Source organism: Mobula hypostoma, chromosome 13 (assembly GCF_963921235.1).
Source record: "Mobula hypostoma chromosome 13, sMobHyp1.1, whole genome shotgun sequence".
In the NCBI taxonomy this organism is placed as follows: domain Eukaryota; kingdom Metazoa; phylum Chordata; class Chondrichthyes; order Myliobatiformes; family Myliobatidae; genus Mobula; species Mobula hypostoma.
This window is the reverse complement of record NC_086109.1, coordinates 49,643,166-49,658,662: the sequence shown is the minus strand read 5'-3', so window position 1 is coordinate 49,658,662 and position 15,497 is coordinate 49,643,166. Positions and strand designations below refer to the sequence as shown.

General features: G+C 38.7%; 1 protein-coding gene across 1 annotated transcript in view; it reads left to right on the top strand.

Annotated features, from left to right (window-relative positions):
- The window catches only part of kdm5ba (lysine demethylase 5Ba), a 156,384-nt gene that overhangs the window by 124,974 nt on the left and 15,913 nt on the right, over positions 1-15,497 (top strand). Inside the window, exons 24-25 of the mRNA XM_063065669.1 lie at positions 1,274-1,391; positions 15,251-15,474. Coding sequence (XP_062921739.1) covers positions 1,274-1,391; positions 15,251-15,474 — 342 coding nt within the window. The remainder of the gene's footprint in view (positions 1-1,273; positions 1,392-15,250; positions 15,475-15,497) is intronic.

Genomic DNA, 15,497 nt, shown 5'->3' with positions numbered 1-15,497 from the left:
GACTGTGTGAGGAAACAGTCCTATATCTTGTGGTCTTATGCTGGGGAGACTTGTGCCCATAATGGATCTGGTTTACAACTTTCTGCAACCATTTAATAGCTAGAGCCAGGGTTGGGGTGGGGCCTCGAGGCTGTAATATCACTGTCACAGCAGCTATTAGAGTGCAGAGGGAACTATGCTTTTTCAGCTGGCTGGGAAATGGCCAGGACCACACTGGAAAAGGTAGTCTCATCAGGGAGATCACTTTCCCACATTCTTCTGTCATTTAATTCGAACCAAAAGAGCTCGAAGAATTTTTTTTGTTGGTGCAAGGTGACAATGAAGAAAGAAATTTGAAAGATGTTGTCATTGAACATATAGCAATAAATGAAGTGCTTTGTTTGGGCCCATCATAAGAGCAGCTGATGCCGTATTAAACCATTCAGACTGATCTCTAACCATATAAAATGGGAATCTTACAACCGCATGAACACGTAAACCATCACTTTCTTCTCATCTCTCAGAGGGGTTATTTACTAAATAAGTCTACATTGCCAACACAGTGTATCTTCAGCCTTCTGGAAAGGACATCATGCGAGTTGTTGAAGATGTTCATGTTGATGTATGAGTTTTTTTTATCTGTCACACTGTCAAAATGCACTTGTATTCAATGCTCAAGTAATACCTGGATACAAAACAAATCCTGAAGCACATTGGCAGCCATTACGTGGGTACGAGCCACATTCATGAAGCAGCAGTCTCCCTTCTGACTGAAGGGTAAAGACTTTTTATTATTTATTTGGTCATGAGCAGCACTGACCATGCTAGTTCTTATTCTTAAATACCCTTATCATGTTATTGATAAATCCCGGCTAAAAGGCAGAAATTTCTTGGAAAAATATATTATGGAACAGCAGCTGTTATGGATATTTCACTTGTACGATTTGGAAATCCTTGGGTGTGGGAAATGTTTCTGCATGTCTGAGATTCCCAATTCAAATGTAATTGCTTATTAACTGGTTTATCATCGAACAGTCAATAAAATGGCTTTGATTTACGAATTATTATCTTGACTAAGAATGAAGATGAAAATTAGTAATTTGATAGAATTGTCCTCATTTTCCATATGTTACACATTTCAACCATCAGCGATTGTTTCTCACCCCTGAATCTCTATTAAATCTATCTTCCCTCTAATTATGGGGAGATTTGCCATTATTTCTTAATCTCCAACACCAAAACCCAATTGAAATCAGTTTAGTGTATTCACAGATCTTATTTTTCATCTATTCAGGTGAATTCTGGCAAAGAGGTTAAGTATTTTACTGCAGTTTGTAATAGGAATCTTTCACAAAAAGAAGAGAAGATAGGAGGTTCCAGACCTTCATGGCAGAAGAACATCCCATCTCAAGGTTTGTCACTAATGTATATTGATCTGGCAGTGGAATTGCAGCTTACAACTTTTATCTTTAGTAATTGATTCCATTTGGAAAATCTGATTAATAAGAACTATTTCCCTTTGTATTCTCATGTGGCTCATTATTACAAAAATGTGCAGTTGTGGACAGAATTGGAAAGAGGAGAGGCCCTTAGTACCTCTTGATAATCATGTGTAGAGGATATCCTTTCCTGAAGGTAGAAGACAAGTTTCTCTGATTAGGACATGTATACTGTACAGGAACAATCTTGATAAGTGTATGAAGAGTGAAATAATTGTCACTTTGGATCCAGTGCAGCACAAAAACCCCCACAAAAGGTAAAGAATACAATAATTAAAAAAGGCATCTGTTAGTCTTGCGAGACCATGCATCTGCACCTGGAAAGTCTTCACTCTCCAGGGCGCAGACCTGGGCAAGGTTGTGTGGAAGACCAGCAGTTGCCCATGCTGCAAGTCTCCCCTTTCCACGACACCAATGTTGTCCAAGGGAAGGGCATTAGGACCCATACAGCTTGGCACCAGTGTTGTCGCAGAGCAATGTGTGATTAAGTGCCTTGCTCAAGGACACAACACGTTGCCTCGGCTGCGGCTCGAACTCACGACCCTCAGGTCGCTAGTCCAATGCCTTAACCACTTGGCCACGTGCCCACAATAAAAACAATAAATATAAATACATTAGATTGATTATATACATTGTATGCCCATAAAGAAGCAATGCTGTACATAAAGTTATTGACTTGAAATAATGTCATCTGGAGGTGTTAATCGGCCTTACTGCTTGGGGAAAGTAACTTTTTGAGTCTGGTAGTCCAGGCGTGTCTGCTACATAACCTTCTCCCTGATTGTTTCTTCAATTCTATGAGGGATTTTTCACAGATGTAACCCTGGGAGAAGGAAAAAGACAAGAGCCCAACAACTGGAAAGTTGTGCTTGTCTTATCCAGTGATATTTCAGCAGAAAGATGCAGTGTAATGAGCTTGGTGCTATCCATTGTTTGGTGTAAAGCCCTAACCTAAGACACTTCTGCCCATGGTACAAAGTATGGAAATCTCCCCTTGGCTGTTGTGCAGACAGGTAATGGACAGGTAACTGTAGCGCGTGAGATTCTATTCCTTATCCATAAATTAGAACACTATACTAAGTGAGAAAAGGTAGAGGCCTTTTACCAACTTTTTACTTGTATGCTTAGACTAATGGAGTTGTTCACTAGTTATACTTGTCAGCTGGTTCGCTATAGACAGACAAAAGCGTTAGAAAACCACAAAGTTCAAAGTAAGTTTATTGTAAAAGTACTTATGTCACCACCTACTACCCTGAGATTCATTTTCTTGTGGGCTTTCACATAAATACAAAGAAATACAATAAAATCAATGAAAACTGCATGCAAGATGGACAGATCACCAATTTGTAAAAGACAAACTGTGCTTATACAAAAAGAAAAAAGAACAAAATAATAAATAAGCAATAAATATCGAGAATGTGAGTGAAGTTATCCCCTTTGGTTCAAGAGCCTGATGGGTGATGGGTGGTAACTGTTCTTAAACCTGCTGGTGTGGCTCCTGAGGCTCCTGTGCCACCTTGCTGATATCAGCACCGAGAAGAGAGTATGACCTGTACGTTGGGGGTTCCTTGATGATGCTGCTTTCCTGCAACATTACTCCAGGTAGATGCGTTTAATGTGGGGAGGGTTTTACCTGTGATGTACTGGGCTGTATCCACTATTTTCTGTAGGCTTTGGCAATGACAGACACACAATTCCTCTGGATAGACTTCAGATGAATTGAGGAATTTTGAATCATCTCACTCCTGTTGCGCTCTTGTTATGATGTGAGATTTTACCTACAGTGGAGGTGTCATTGATAATTTATAAATAGCATGTGAAATGTGCTTAGCCACACAATCATGTATAGAGGTAGTAGAGCTAATGGCTAAGTACACATTTTTGAGATGGACCTTTATTGATAGTGAGGAGGTGTTAGTTCCAATCTACAATGATTGTGGTCTCCTGACAAGGGAAGTCTAGAATCCAGTTATAGAGGGAGGTTTAGAGGTCCAAGTTCTGAAGCTTGTTGATTAGCACTGGGGGAATGATGGTGTTGAATTCCAAGTTGTAATCAATAAACAGCAGCCTGACTTGTGTTGCCTAGGTGCTTCAAACTAGAGTGAAGAGCCAGTGAGCTATAGAACTGTTGTTGAAGGCAAGTTGCAGAGGTTCCAAGTCCTTGCTCTGGCTAGAATTAATTCTACGCATAACCAATGTCTTGAAGTACTTATTACGATATATATGTCGTGCTAGGTGAGACAGCGCACTCTGGTCTTCCTGGGTATGTATAATTGCTGTCCTTTTGAAGCAGATGGGAATTCAGATTGAGCCCTCCAGCCAGTCAGGGGGGAAATGCACATTTGACTTTGTGGATAAGCAGCTAGCTAAGTGGAATGCTTTAACTTGAATGCTGTTAAGCTTGATGAGTGTTGTTGGAGCTGCACATTCAGACAATTAGTAGAAAGCTTGTGGGAGACTGGTTATCAGGATGAGTTACTTGGAGCAGAATATACCTGGCCTTTGACCCATTCTTGTCAGTATTTATGTGGCTGGTCTACCTGAATTTCTGGTTTAATGATTCTCTTTCTTTCTTTCTTTCTAAATCTTTTTATTGAGTAAGTATACAAAAAAGGTAAGCCATATAAACATTAATACAATGTTAAAGTATAATAAAATTCCAAAAGGTATCAATACCAAAAAAAATACTACAAACAATGTAATTTAAACATAAGAAACCAAGATAACATAATAGTATACTAAATTTTATATATATCAATGGAAAAAAAGGAAAAAAAAACCCCCCAAAAAAACCCACCGTGCAACTAACTAAAAGCAAGGCAAAGCAATGGGCTAACTTGAAACCAAACAGAGTTAAACTTAAAATCACGTCCTCAATCCCGACCTCCATTAAAAACAGTGAAAAAAAAAACAAGAAGGGTAAATATTACATTAAATGAAAATATCGAATAAAAGGTCCCCAAATCTGTTCAAATTTAAATGAAGAATCATAAAGGTTACTTCTAATTTTCTCCAAATTCAAACATAAAATCGTCTGAGAAAACCAAAAAAAGGTAGTTGGAGCATTAAGCTCTTTCCAATGTTGTAAAATACATCTTTTCGCCATTAAAGTAAGAAATGCAATCATTCTACGGGCTGAAGGGGAAAGATTACTAGAAATTTTAGGTAGTCCAAAGATAGCAGTAATAGGGTGAGGAGAGATATCTATATTTAATACCTTAGAAATAATATTAAAAATATCTCTCCAAAAAGTTTCCAAAGTAGGGCAAGACCAAAACATATGAGTTAAAGAGGCTATCTGCCCTGAACATCTATCACAGAAAGGATTAATATGCGAGTAAAAACGCGCTAACTTATCTTTGGACGTATGTGCTCTATGAACCACTTTAAATTGAATTAGGGAATGTTTAGCACAAATAGAGGAAGTATTAACTAATTGTAAAATCTGCCCCCAATCATCCACAGAAATGGTAAGCCCCAATTCCTGTTCCCAATCTACCCTAATCTTATCAAATGGAGCTTTCCTAAGTTTCATAATAATATTATAAATCATAGCCGATGCACCTTTCTGACATGGATTGAGGTTAATTATCGAATCTAAAATATATGTAGGAGGAAGCATTGGAAAGGAAGAAAGTATAGTACTTAGGAAATTTCTAACTTGTAAATATCTAAAAAAATGTATTCTTGATAAGTTATATTTATTAGATAATTGTTCAAAAGACATAAGGGAACCATCTAAAAATAAATCCAAAAACCGTAAAATACCCTTAGTCTTCCAAGTTTGAAAAGCACGATCCGTAAAAGAGGGAGGAAAAAATATGTTACCTAAAATAGGAATCGCTAACCCGAATTGATTAAGATCAAAAAATTTTCTGAATTGAAACCAAATGCGCAAAGCATATTTAACTATCGGGTTAGAGACCTGCTTAAGGCGTTTCGAATCAAAAGGGAGAGAGGAGCCTAAAATAGAGCCAAGTGTATAACCCTGAACAGATTGTAATTCCAATGCTACCCATTTAGGAATAGATAGTATGTCCTGGTCAAGTAACCAAAATTTCATATGTCAAATATTAATAGCCCAATAATAGAATCTAAAGTTAGGTGATGCTAAACCTCCATCTCTCTTAGCTTTCTGTAAATGTATTTTACCCAGTCTCGGATTCTTATTCTGCCAAATAAATGAAGAAATTTTAGAGTCAACTTTATCAAAGAAAGATTTTGGAACGAAAATTGGTAATGCCTGAAACACATATAAAAATTTTGGCAAAAAAAACATCTTAACTGCATTAATACGACCAATCAAAGTTAAGTATAAGGGAAACCATTTAGATGAAAGTTGAGTAATATGGTCTATTAATGGTAAGAAGTTAGTCTTAAATAAATCTTTGTATTTACAAGTAATTTTAATCCCAAGATATGAAAAATAATTATTAATCAATTTAAATGGAAATTTATAATATAAGGGAAGATGTTTATCAATCGGAAAAAGTTCACTCTTACTAAGATTTAATTTATAACCTGAGAAAAAACCAAATTGTGCTAATAACTCTAAAACAGCAGGAATGGATTTCTCAGGATTAGAAATATATAAAAGTAAATCATCAGCATAGAGTGATAATTTATGGGACTTTAATCCCCGAGTTATCCCAGTAATATTTGAAGATTCTCGAATAGCAATTGCAAGAGGTTCTAATGCAATATCAAATAATAGGGGACTAAGAGGACAGCCTTGTCGAGTACCACGAAAGAGAGGAAAAAAAGGTGAGTTTAAAGAGTTAGTACGAACCGAGGCTACAGGGGAATGATATAACAGTTTAATCCAGGATATAAATTTCAAGCTAAAATTAAACATTTCAAGCACCTTAAATAAATAAGGCCATTCTACTCTATCAAAAGCTTTCTCGGCATCTAAAGAAATAACACACTCAGGAACATTTTGTGAGGGAGTATAAACGATATTTAACAATGTACGAATATTATAAAAAGAGTAACGACCTTTAATAAAACCCGTTTGGTCTTCCGAAATAATAGAAGGAAGTACTTTTTCTAGTCTATTTGCTAATAACTTAGAAAAAACTTTAGAATCAACATTTAATAAAGATATTGGTCTATAAGATGCACATTGAGCAGGGTCTTTATCCTTCTTTAGTATTAGAGAAATTGATACTCTATTAAAAGATTCAGGAAGTTTACCAAGTTTCAGAGAAGCCTCAAAAACCCTACAGAGCCAAGGAATCAATAAAGAAGCAAAACATTTATAAAATTCAACGGTAAACCCATCCGGGCCAGGAGCTTTCCCCAGATTCATAGAAAAAATAACATTCTTAATCTCATCCATTGTAATGGAAGTATCTAATAGAGAAGACATATCCTGTGAAATCTGAGGGAAGTGTAACTTATCTAAAAAATCATTCATATATTTAGAATCTCGAGGAGACACTGATTGATATAAAGAAGAATAAAAATCACAAAAGGTTTGATTAATCCCCACATGATCCAGTATCAATCGATCATTTTGGTTATAAATCTGATTGATTTGAGATTTAACATAATTAGATTTCAATTGATTAGCCAGCAGCTTGCCAATTTTATCACTGTGAACATAAAAATCACTTCTTGTTTTCTTTAATTGGTTTACAATCGAGGACGAGAGTAGTAAACTGTGTTCCATTTGAAGTTCAGTTCTTTGTTTGTATAGCTCCTCAGAAGGAGCCATAACATATTTCTTATCAATTTCTTTAATCTTGTCCACAATTGCCATCTCCTCCTGCTTCTGTTTCTTCCTCAAAGCAGCAGAATACGAAATAATCTGACCCCGAATATAGGCTTTAAAAGTGTCCCAAAGAGTGTTAACCGAAATATCTTCTGTGTGGTTAATTGTAAAAAAAAAAGCTCAATCTGTTCATTCATAAAATTAACAAAGTCCGAGTCCTGAAGCAACAGCGAATTAAAACGCCATTGTCTATTATTTGGTATATTGGCCATAATTTTAATAGAAAGCTTAAGTGGAGCATGATCCGAAATGGTTATAGAATCATAATCACATTTAATCACTGAAGGAATAAGACGGGAATCAATAAAAAAATAATCAATTCTTGAATAGGAATGATGAACATGTGAAAAGAAGGAAAAATCTTTTTCCTGAGGATGCAGAAAACGCCAAATGTCCGTCGACCCAGAATCAGAAAGGAAAAAATTAATCAAATTTGCAGATTTATTAGGTAAAGTCCGTAAAGGAGCCGAACGGTCCAAAGCTGGAGACAAACAGGTATTAAGATCTCCGCCCCAGATCAATGAAAACTCGTTCAAATTCGGAAACTGATTAAACAATGATTTATAAAATTCCGGACAGTCCATATTAGGAGCATAAACATTAACCAAAACTACTTTTTTTATTAAATAGTAAACCACTAACCAATAAAAATCTACCATTCGGATCAGAAATAATATCCTGTTGTATAAAAGTAACTGAGGAATCAATAAAAATAGAGACGCCTCGAATCTTAGCATTGGAGTTCGAATGAAATTGTTGACCCTTCCAGAATTTGAAAAAACGTAGTCTGTCCCCCCTCCGTACATGGGTCTCTTGTAAAAATAAAATTTGTGCTTTAAGTCTCCGGAACACTTTAAAAACTTTTTTCCTTTTAATAGGATGATTAAGACCGTTAGTATTCCAGGAGACAAAATTAATAATAGACTCCATAAATCCTAAAGTCAACCCACAACGAGGAGGATTGACGATAGGCGCGACCCACAAACCCGGAGAGGAGACAGAACATACGAAAGATACCGGGAAAAAGGACGCAACCAGTACTTCAATAATGTATATAGCCCAAAGAGAAACAAACTAAAACGTGAAGCCCCTCCCACCACCCCCAGCCCCAAGACCCCAAGGCAAAATCTAAAGCAGACCCGCCCGAAAGAAGCAAGCGCTAAAACTACCCCCATGACTTCCGGTATACGCTCCCTAAAAAAAAGGTATAAATATGAAAAAGATCAGCTAATTGTAAAACAGTAAAAAAGTAAAAAAAAAAGGTAGCTCAATTAAAATACACACACAACAGAATAAAAGCCAGAAAATATATATATAAAAAATACCACAATAAACCCCAAACCCATGAATAAACACAGCAACAAAAAAAAATAAGATTATTAACATAAAGTGGTTATAAAAAGCAAAACAGAATAAAATTTAAAAAAAAACTACAAAATTTAAGGCCACACAGGAAATACGTAAGATGAGAAAAAGGAAGTAACCACCCAGAATCCCCAGGGAAAAGAAAGAAATGACGCAGTTAAAAAGAAATTTTAGCAACCATATTAAGAAATCAAAAATAAACTTTTCTGCCCAAATAGGGCACGAAAAAGTTAAAACCAACCAATTCACAGCCTCCGATCAACGGAGATAATTAAAAAAAATAGCAATTAAGATGTTGAAGATGAAAGTTGATCCAGATAACTCTGGGCATCCGATGGAGAGTCAAAAAAACGAAGGACTCCATCTGACATACGAATCCTTAGACGTGCAGGGTACAGCAACGCTGGTCTTAAATCCATCTTATAGAATTCCGACATCACAGATCTGTAGCGAACCCGTTGGTCCCAGATTGGTTTACTGAAATCTTCCACGAATCGGAACCTAAGATCCGAAAAATCGATGAAACCTTTAGATCGAGCAAATCGAAACAGTCTCTCCTTGTCTTGAAAGTAATGAAAACGTAAGATAACATGCCTAGGTCTATCTGACCTAGACGAGTATGATGGGATTCTGTGAACACGATCCAGTAGCGGTGGTTGGTCAGGAAATACAGTAGGGAATGCATCTTTTAAAAGTTGAGAAAAATACTTCATGGGGTTGTTAGATTCTACAGCTTCCCGCACCCCAATCATTCGTAAATTCTGCCGTCGCATTCTAGATTCCAAGTCAGAGTTTTTAAAAGTCAGAAAGTCAAGTTTCTTCTTCATTACATTAATTGTTTCTTCGATTTTCCCCATCTTAAGCTCACTTTGTTGCGCGAATTTTTGAAGATCAGATATAGCCGACTGATGTTCCGCAATAAATGTTTGCATCTTATCAATTGAATCGGCAATTTTCTGGAGATTAGTTGAGATTTCCGTATGAATCAGGTCTTTAACAGAGTCTGCAATTTCCGTACGAATCATCTCCCTAACAGAGGTTGAAATTTCCCTCTGAATTAACTCCGATATAGCCTTCAAAGTCACCGGTGATTCAGTCGGGGGGAGATCCGTAACTTTCGGTTTAACCGGAGGTTTACCATCCTTGCCGTTTTTCCCGTTCTTAGACATAGCAGATCTAAGTATCATCCAGTTGTCGGAGAATTCAGTTTAATTCAAAGTATTGTAAGAGTTGATGCCTTAATAGTTAATTAAAGTATAGCTGACCATAGAGAAAAAAAACTCAGAGGTAATGGAGCGAGTCAAGAACGCGACTTCACTCCATGAGCGCTACCGGAAGTCCCCCCGATTCTCTATAATGGGTATTTCGGGTCAAGTATTTAAATGTCAAAGGACTCTTGTACTGTTGGTCATGGCCTGGCAACTAGATTTTTTAGGCATCCGTTAGTCTCGTGAGACCATAGATTTGCACCTTGGAAGGTTTCCAGGGCGCAGGCCTGGGCAAGGTTGTATGGAAGATCGGCAGTCTCCCCCTCCACGCCACCGATGTTGTCCAAGGGAAGGGCATTAGGGCCGATACAGCTTGGCACCGGTGTTGTCGCAGAGCAATATGTGGTTAAGTACCTTGCTCAAGGACACAACACGCTGCCTTAGCTGAGGCTCGAACCAGTGACCTTCAGATCACTAGACCCAACGCCTTAACCACTTGGTCACGCGCAACTAGTTTATTGTAAGCTAATATATAGTGGTTCATTTGTGAAGGAATTGTAAGTGGCTTTGAATATTATGCAATCAGTAGCAAACATCCCCAATCTGATCTTTAGATGTAAGAAAGATGACTGCGGTGGTTGGGTCTAGGACAGTGGTCCCCAACCACCGGGCCGCAAAACATGTGCTACTGGGCCGCAAGGAAATTATATGATTTGGCGATATGAGTCAGCTGCACCTTTCCTCATTCCCTGTCACGCCCTGTTGAGCCATTACACATGCGTCATCCATGTCAGCGCGGGAAGATCAACTCCTCTAGCTTGCAAATGAGGGTGGGCTGAAAAGTATGTTTGATATAATATCTCTGCTGGCATTCTGGATCAAAGTCAAGGCTAAATATCCTGAGATAGCTACAAAAGTACTGAAAACGTTGCTTCCATTTCCAACATGTCTCTGCAATGAATGCAACGAAAACTAAATTGCGGAATAGACTGGACATAAGGAACCCCGTTCAAGTATCGCTGTCTCCTATCACCCCGATAGGACCGTCTCGCTGCAGGGAAACAAGCCCAGGGCTCCCACTGATTCAGCGATATTGGTGTGTTGCAATGATTTTATACGGGGAAAATATGTGCTGTGTGTTTAATATCCAAACGCTACTTAAAATGTTATGATGCTATTGATTTATATAACCATATAACAATTACAGCACAGAAACAGGCGATCTCGGCCCTTCTAGTCCGTGCCGAATGCTACTCTCACCTAGTCCCACCGACCTGCTGTCAGCCCACAACCTGTCATTCCTTTCCTGTCCATATACCTATCCAATTTTTCTTTAAATGATAATATCGAACCTGCCTCTACCATTTCTACTGGAAGTTTGTTCAACACTTACTTCAAGCTCCCCTGATAATTGACTTATCACTATATTCATGCAAGGAAAATATGCACTGTGTGTTTAATATTAAATTCATTAGATAAACCCTTTTAGAAATGAAATTGAGTGTACTAGCCACTTACCACCTAAATTCCAGTCGTAATTAACCCCCCCCAAAATAGTTGCCAAAAATGATTTGTGGAAAAAAAATTGGCACATGTACATGCATGTGCACTGGTGCCCGTGAAAGGCTTCTTGGTCATTGTAGTCTTTCTCTGGGTAAACCCAACGTACTTGACTGCTACTCTTGTCCGTTGGTAACCCTACCCTACCCCCCCGCCGACCGGTCGGTCCGCAAGAATATTGTCAATATTAAACCGGTCCGCATTGCAAAAAGGTTGGGGACCCCTGGTCTAGGACACTACCCTGAGGAGCCCCTGTGGTAGAACCATGTCCTGATGCTGCGGCAGCCTCGGCCACAATGTTTGTTTGCAACATTTGGACAAGGAAATACCTCAGGGAAGGAGGCAGCTGAAAGAACATCCCCATCCTGTAAGACACTACTGATTAACTGCAGTTCTACAAGGGATCGTTAATGCTGAACTTGTTCAAAGGCCGTCTTGATGCCACTGTTGCTTCACCTTTTGGAACTCAGTTCTTTGGCCCACAGTTAGACAAGGTTGTGAGAACTGGAGCCGAGTGGTGCCGGTGAAACTGAAACTTGCTGACGAATATCCAGTTATTGCTCTCGCTTTGTCAACAGCAGGTTGCTTCACTTTTCTACTAATTAAAGATAACAGAGCAGGAATTAACCACTTCATTTGTACCATACAAGCATACAAGCTGACGAGGTGGTTAAGAAGATGTATAATGTTTTTTTTCCTATCATTAGCTGGGGATTGAGTTCAACAGCTGCGAGGTAATTTAGATTAGATATGGCAAAGTTCTTCCCCATGGTAGGGGGTTCTAGGATAAGAGGGCACGACTTCAGGATTGAAGGGCGTCATTTTAGAACTGAGGTGTGGAGAAATTAATTTAGTCAGAGGGTGGTAAATCTGTGGAATTTGTTGCCATGAGTGGCTGTGGAGACCAAGTCATTGGATGTATTTAAGGCAGAGATAGATAGGTTCTTGATTAGCCAGGGCATCAAGGGGTATGGGATGAAGGCAGGGGAGAGGGGATGACTGGATGAAGTTGATCAGCCCATGATCGAATGGCGGAGTAGACTCAATGGCCCGAATGACCTACTTCTGCTCCTAAATCTTATGGTCTTATAGCTTTATAAAAGCTCTTTACAGCTCTGTTGTTAGACTACCCTTGAATATTGTGTTCAGTTCAGGTTGCCTCATAGGAAGGATATGAACTCTTTAAAGATGGTGCGTAGGATTTGGCCCCAACAGCCTGTGGGATTTTTAGAAGCAAATTTGTAGAGATCGTTGAAAGATTGTTGAAAGAAACATAGTTGGTGATTTTTAACTTTCCACATATTGACTGGGACTCCCATACTGTAAAAGGGTGCAATGGAAAAGTTTCTCGTGTGTTCAGGAAAGTTTCCTTAATTAGTACATAGAAGTTGCATCTAGAGGGTACAATATTAGATCTCCTATTAGGGAAGGAGACAGAAATTGGTGAAAGGGAACACTTTGCATCTAGTGATCATAATGACATTAGTTTCATGGTAATTATGGAAAAGGATAGGTCTGTTCCTTGCATTAAGATTCTACATTGGAGAAAGGCCAATTTTGATAGAATCAGAAAGGAACTGGCAAGTTTGGATTGGCTGGAAAAATGGCGTATGGAATTTAATGCAGACAAACATGAGTAGTTGTACTTTGGGAGGACCAACCAGGGTAGGTATTACATGGTGTGTGGTTGGGCACTTGGGACTGTGTAGATTAATGTTTGGCATGGACTAGATGGGCCAAAGGACGTGTTCTAATTGCAAGTACGGAGGAAGAACTACAAAACTTAATTGATATAGTTGTTGAAGAAAGTGCAAAAATGGGTCTATCTATAAATTGCAAAATGTATGGTGATATCCAAAAAAGAGGGAGAATCCTATCTGCAGGCTGAGAATAAACAGGGAAGACATAAAACAAGTACAGAACTTTTGCTACTTAGGAAGCTGGGTGACATCAGATGGCAGGGTGCAACATGGACATCAAAAGAAGAATAGGGATGTCAATAGACACCTTTACGATAATGAAGAGTATACTGACCAATACTAAACTAGGCATGACAACCCACCTCAGAGCACTGAAATGTTATGTTTATCCAGTTATGTTATATGGCTCAGAATATCTAGTAACATAAGGAAACGAATTGAAGCAGCAGAGATGTTGTTTTTGAGGATGCAAAGAATATCATGGAGGAAACGAATATGTAATGATGTCATGTACAGCAAGCACAAAAAGAGAATATATGAGATCATGAAAAGGCAAAGTGAGTTCATTGGACATGTGATTAGGAAAGAGGAGTTAGAATGCATGGTAACTATGGGGAAGATTGAAGGGAAGAAAGCAAGAGGAAGGCAAAGACAAATGATGACGGAGACAGCAGCCAGAGAACTGGAAATGAATGCCAATGAATTGAGCCACTTGACCCGAAACAGGAGTGAGTGGCCAATGGCAGTCAAAGCTGAAACTGGGCATGGCACCTGATGATGATGAGTGTTCTCGGAGATTTACTAGAATGCTGCATGGATTGGAGAGCATGTCTTATGAGGGTAAGTTGAGTGAGCTCGTGCTGCTTTGGAGTGAAAGGTGAGCAGTGACTTAAGAGATGTACAAGATGGTAGCCCTAAATTAGGATAGCCAGCGACCCTTTCCCAGGGTGTAAATGGTAAATAGCAGGGTTGATAATTTTAAGGTGATTGGAGGAAAGTATAAGGAGGGTTCGTGCCAGAGGTAAGTGTTTTTTTTAAACAGTGGTGGGTGCATGGAACACCCTGCTAGGGTGGTGGTAGAGGCAGATGTATTAGGGACATTTAAGAGATTTTCAGATAGGCCCATGGATGACAGAAAAATGGATAGCTATGTAGGAGGGAAGGGTTCGACGTCAGCACAACATTGTGGCTTGAAGGGCTGTACTGTTCTATAAAGGACCTAGGAAATGATCTTGGATATACGAAAGCTGGTAAAGGTAATGGAAAGACAAATCTCAAAAGAATAGATGAAAACATAGGTGGTGCATGTTCAAACTGTGATGATCTTCCAAACGTATCTTGAAATCCTAAGTGCATTGAGAGATAAACCACAAAAAACTGTGGACTTGTGGTTTGATACTTGGGTGACGGGTATAGAAGAAAGCTGTTCACCTTGTGGGTAAATGGAGATTGGCTGGTTTTCCTTAACAGCTGCAATATCCTGTCATTTGTGAGGCTTTGTGGCTGTGCTGGAAAAAATAAACCCCTTGGTGTCCATGTAAAATTTATATTTTCAGTGCTGACTATGTAAAACGAGAAGATACTGAACAGTGTTTGTGGGAGTAATGGTAGCCCCTATTGCCACGCCTCCATTATAACTTTTATTCCATCTGTGCTCTAGAATCGAGATGAACTGGTCTCAACATTGAAATTAGATTGTAATACACCAATTGCAGTAGCTGTCTTTATTTGATATTCACATGATAATCGGTTACAGATCATGTGAATATCAATTAGAGTTGTGATTAGCATGAACTATTACAGCTTGTGGGCATCGGAGCCTAATTCCAACATCTTTAAGCTGTCTGTACATCCTCTCCTTGGAATGCATGGGTTTTTTCCGGTTTCCATAATTCTAAAGAATACCAGTTGATAGTTTAATTAGGTATTGTAAATTATTCTGTGATTAGACTATGGATGAATCTGGGGTTGCTGGGCAATGTGGCTCTGTACTATAACTCAAAATAAAATTGGGGGTTGTTGTGTATGTCTTTCAACTAAGTATTTTCTTAAAAGGAAAAATTGGATGGAATAGATTTTTGTGGGGAAATTTAGCCCGGATGGAAAATATTTGTGATGCTTTTGTGATAATGAACTTACTTTTGCATTCTGTGACCCTTTCAGGGCTGTGCCTGCCTGCTGATGTGAGATCTCAACTTGATGAACTGATGATGGAGGCTCTATTAATGCAGGTGGCTCTGCCCGAGATGCAACACATTTATCAGCTTTTATGGTTAACTCAGTCCCTTGCAGCAGAAGATCTCCAGCAACAATCTGAGCAACTGAACTTTGAACAACTGGAGGTTATGCAGTGTCTTGCAGAAGTTTGTGATACTTCAGCAACTGAGGTATGGAACTGCTGTATATGCAG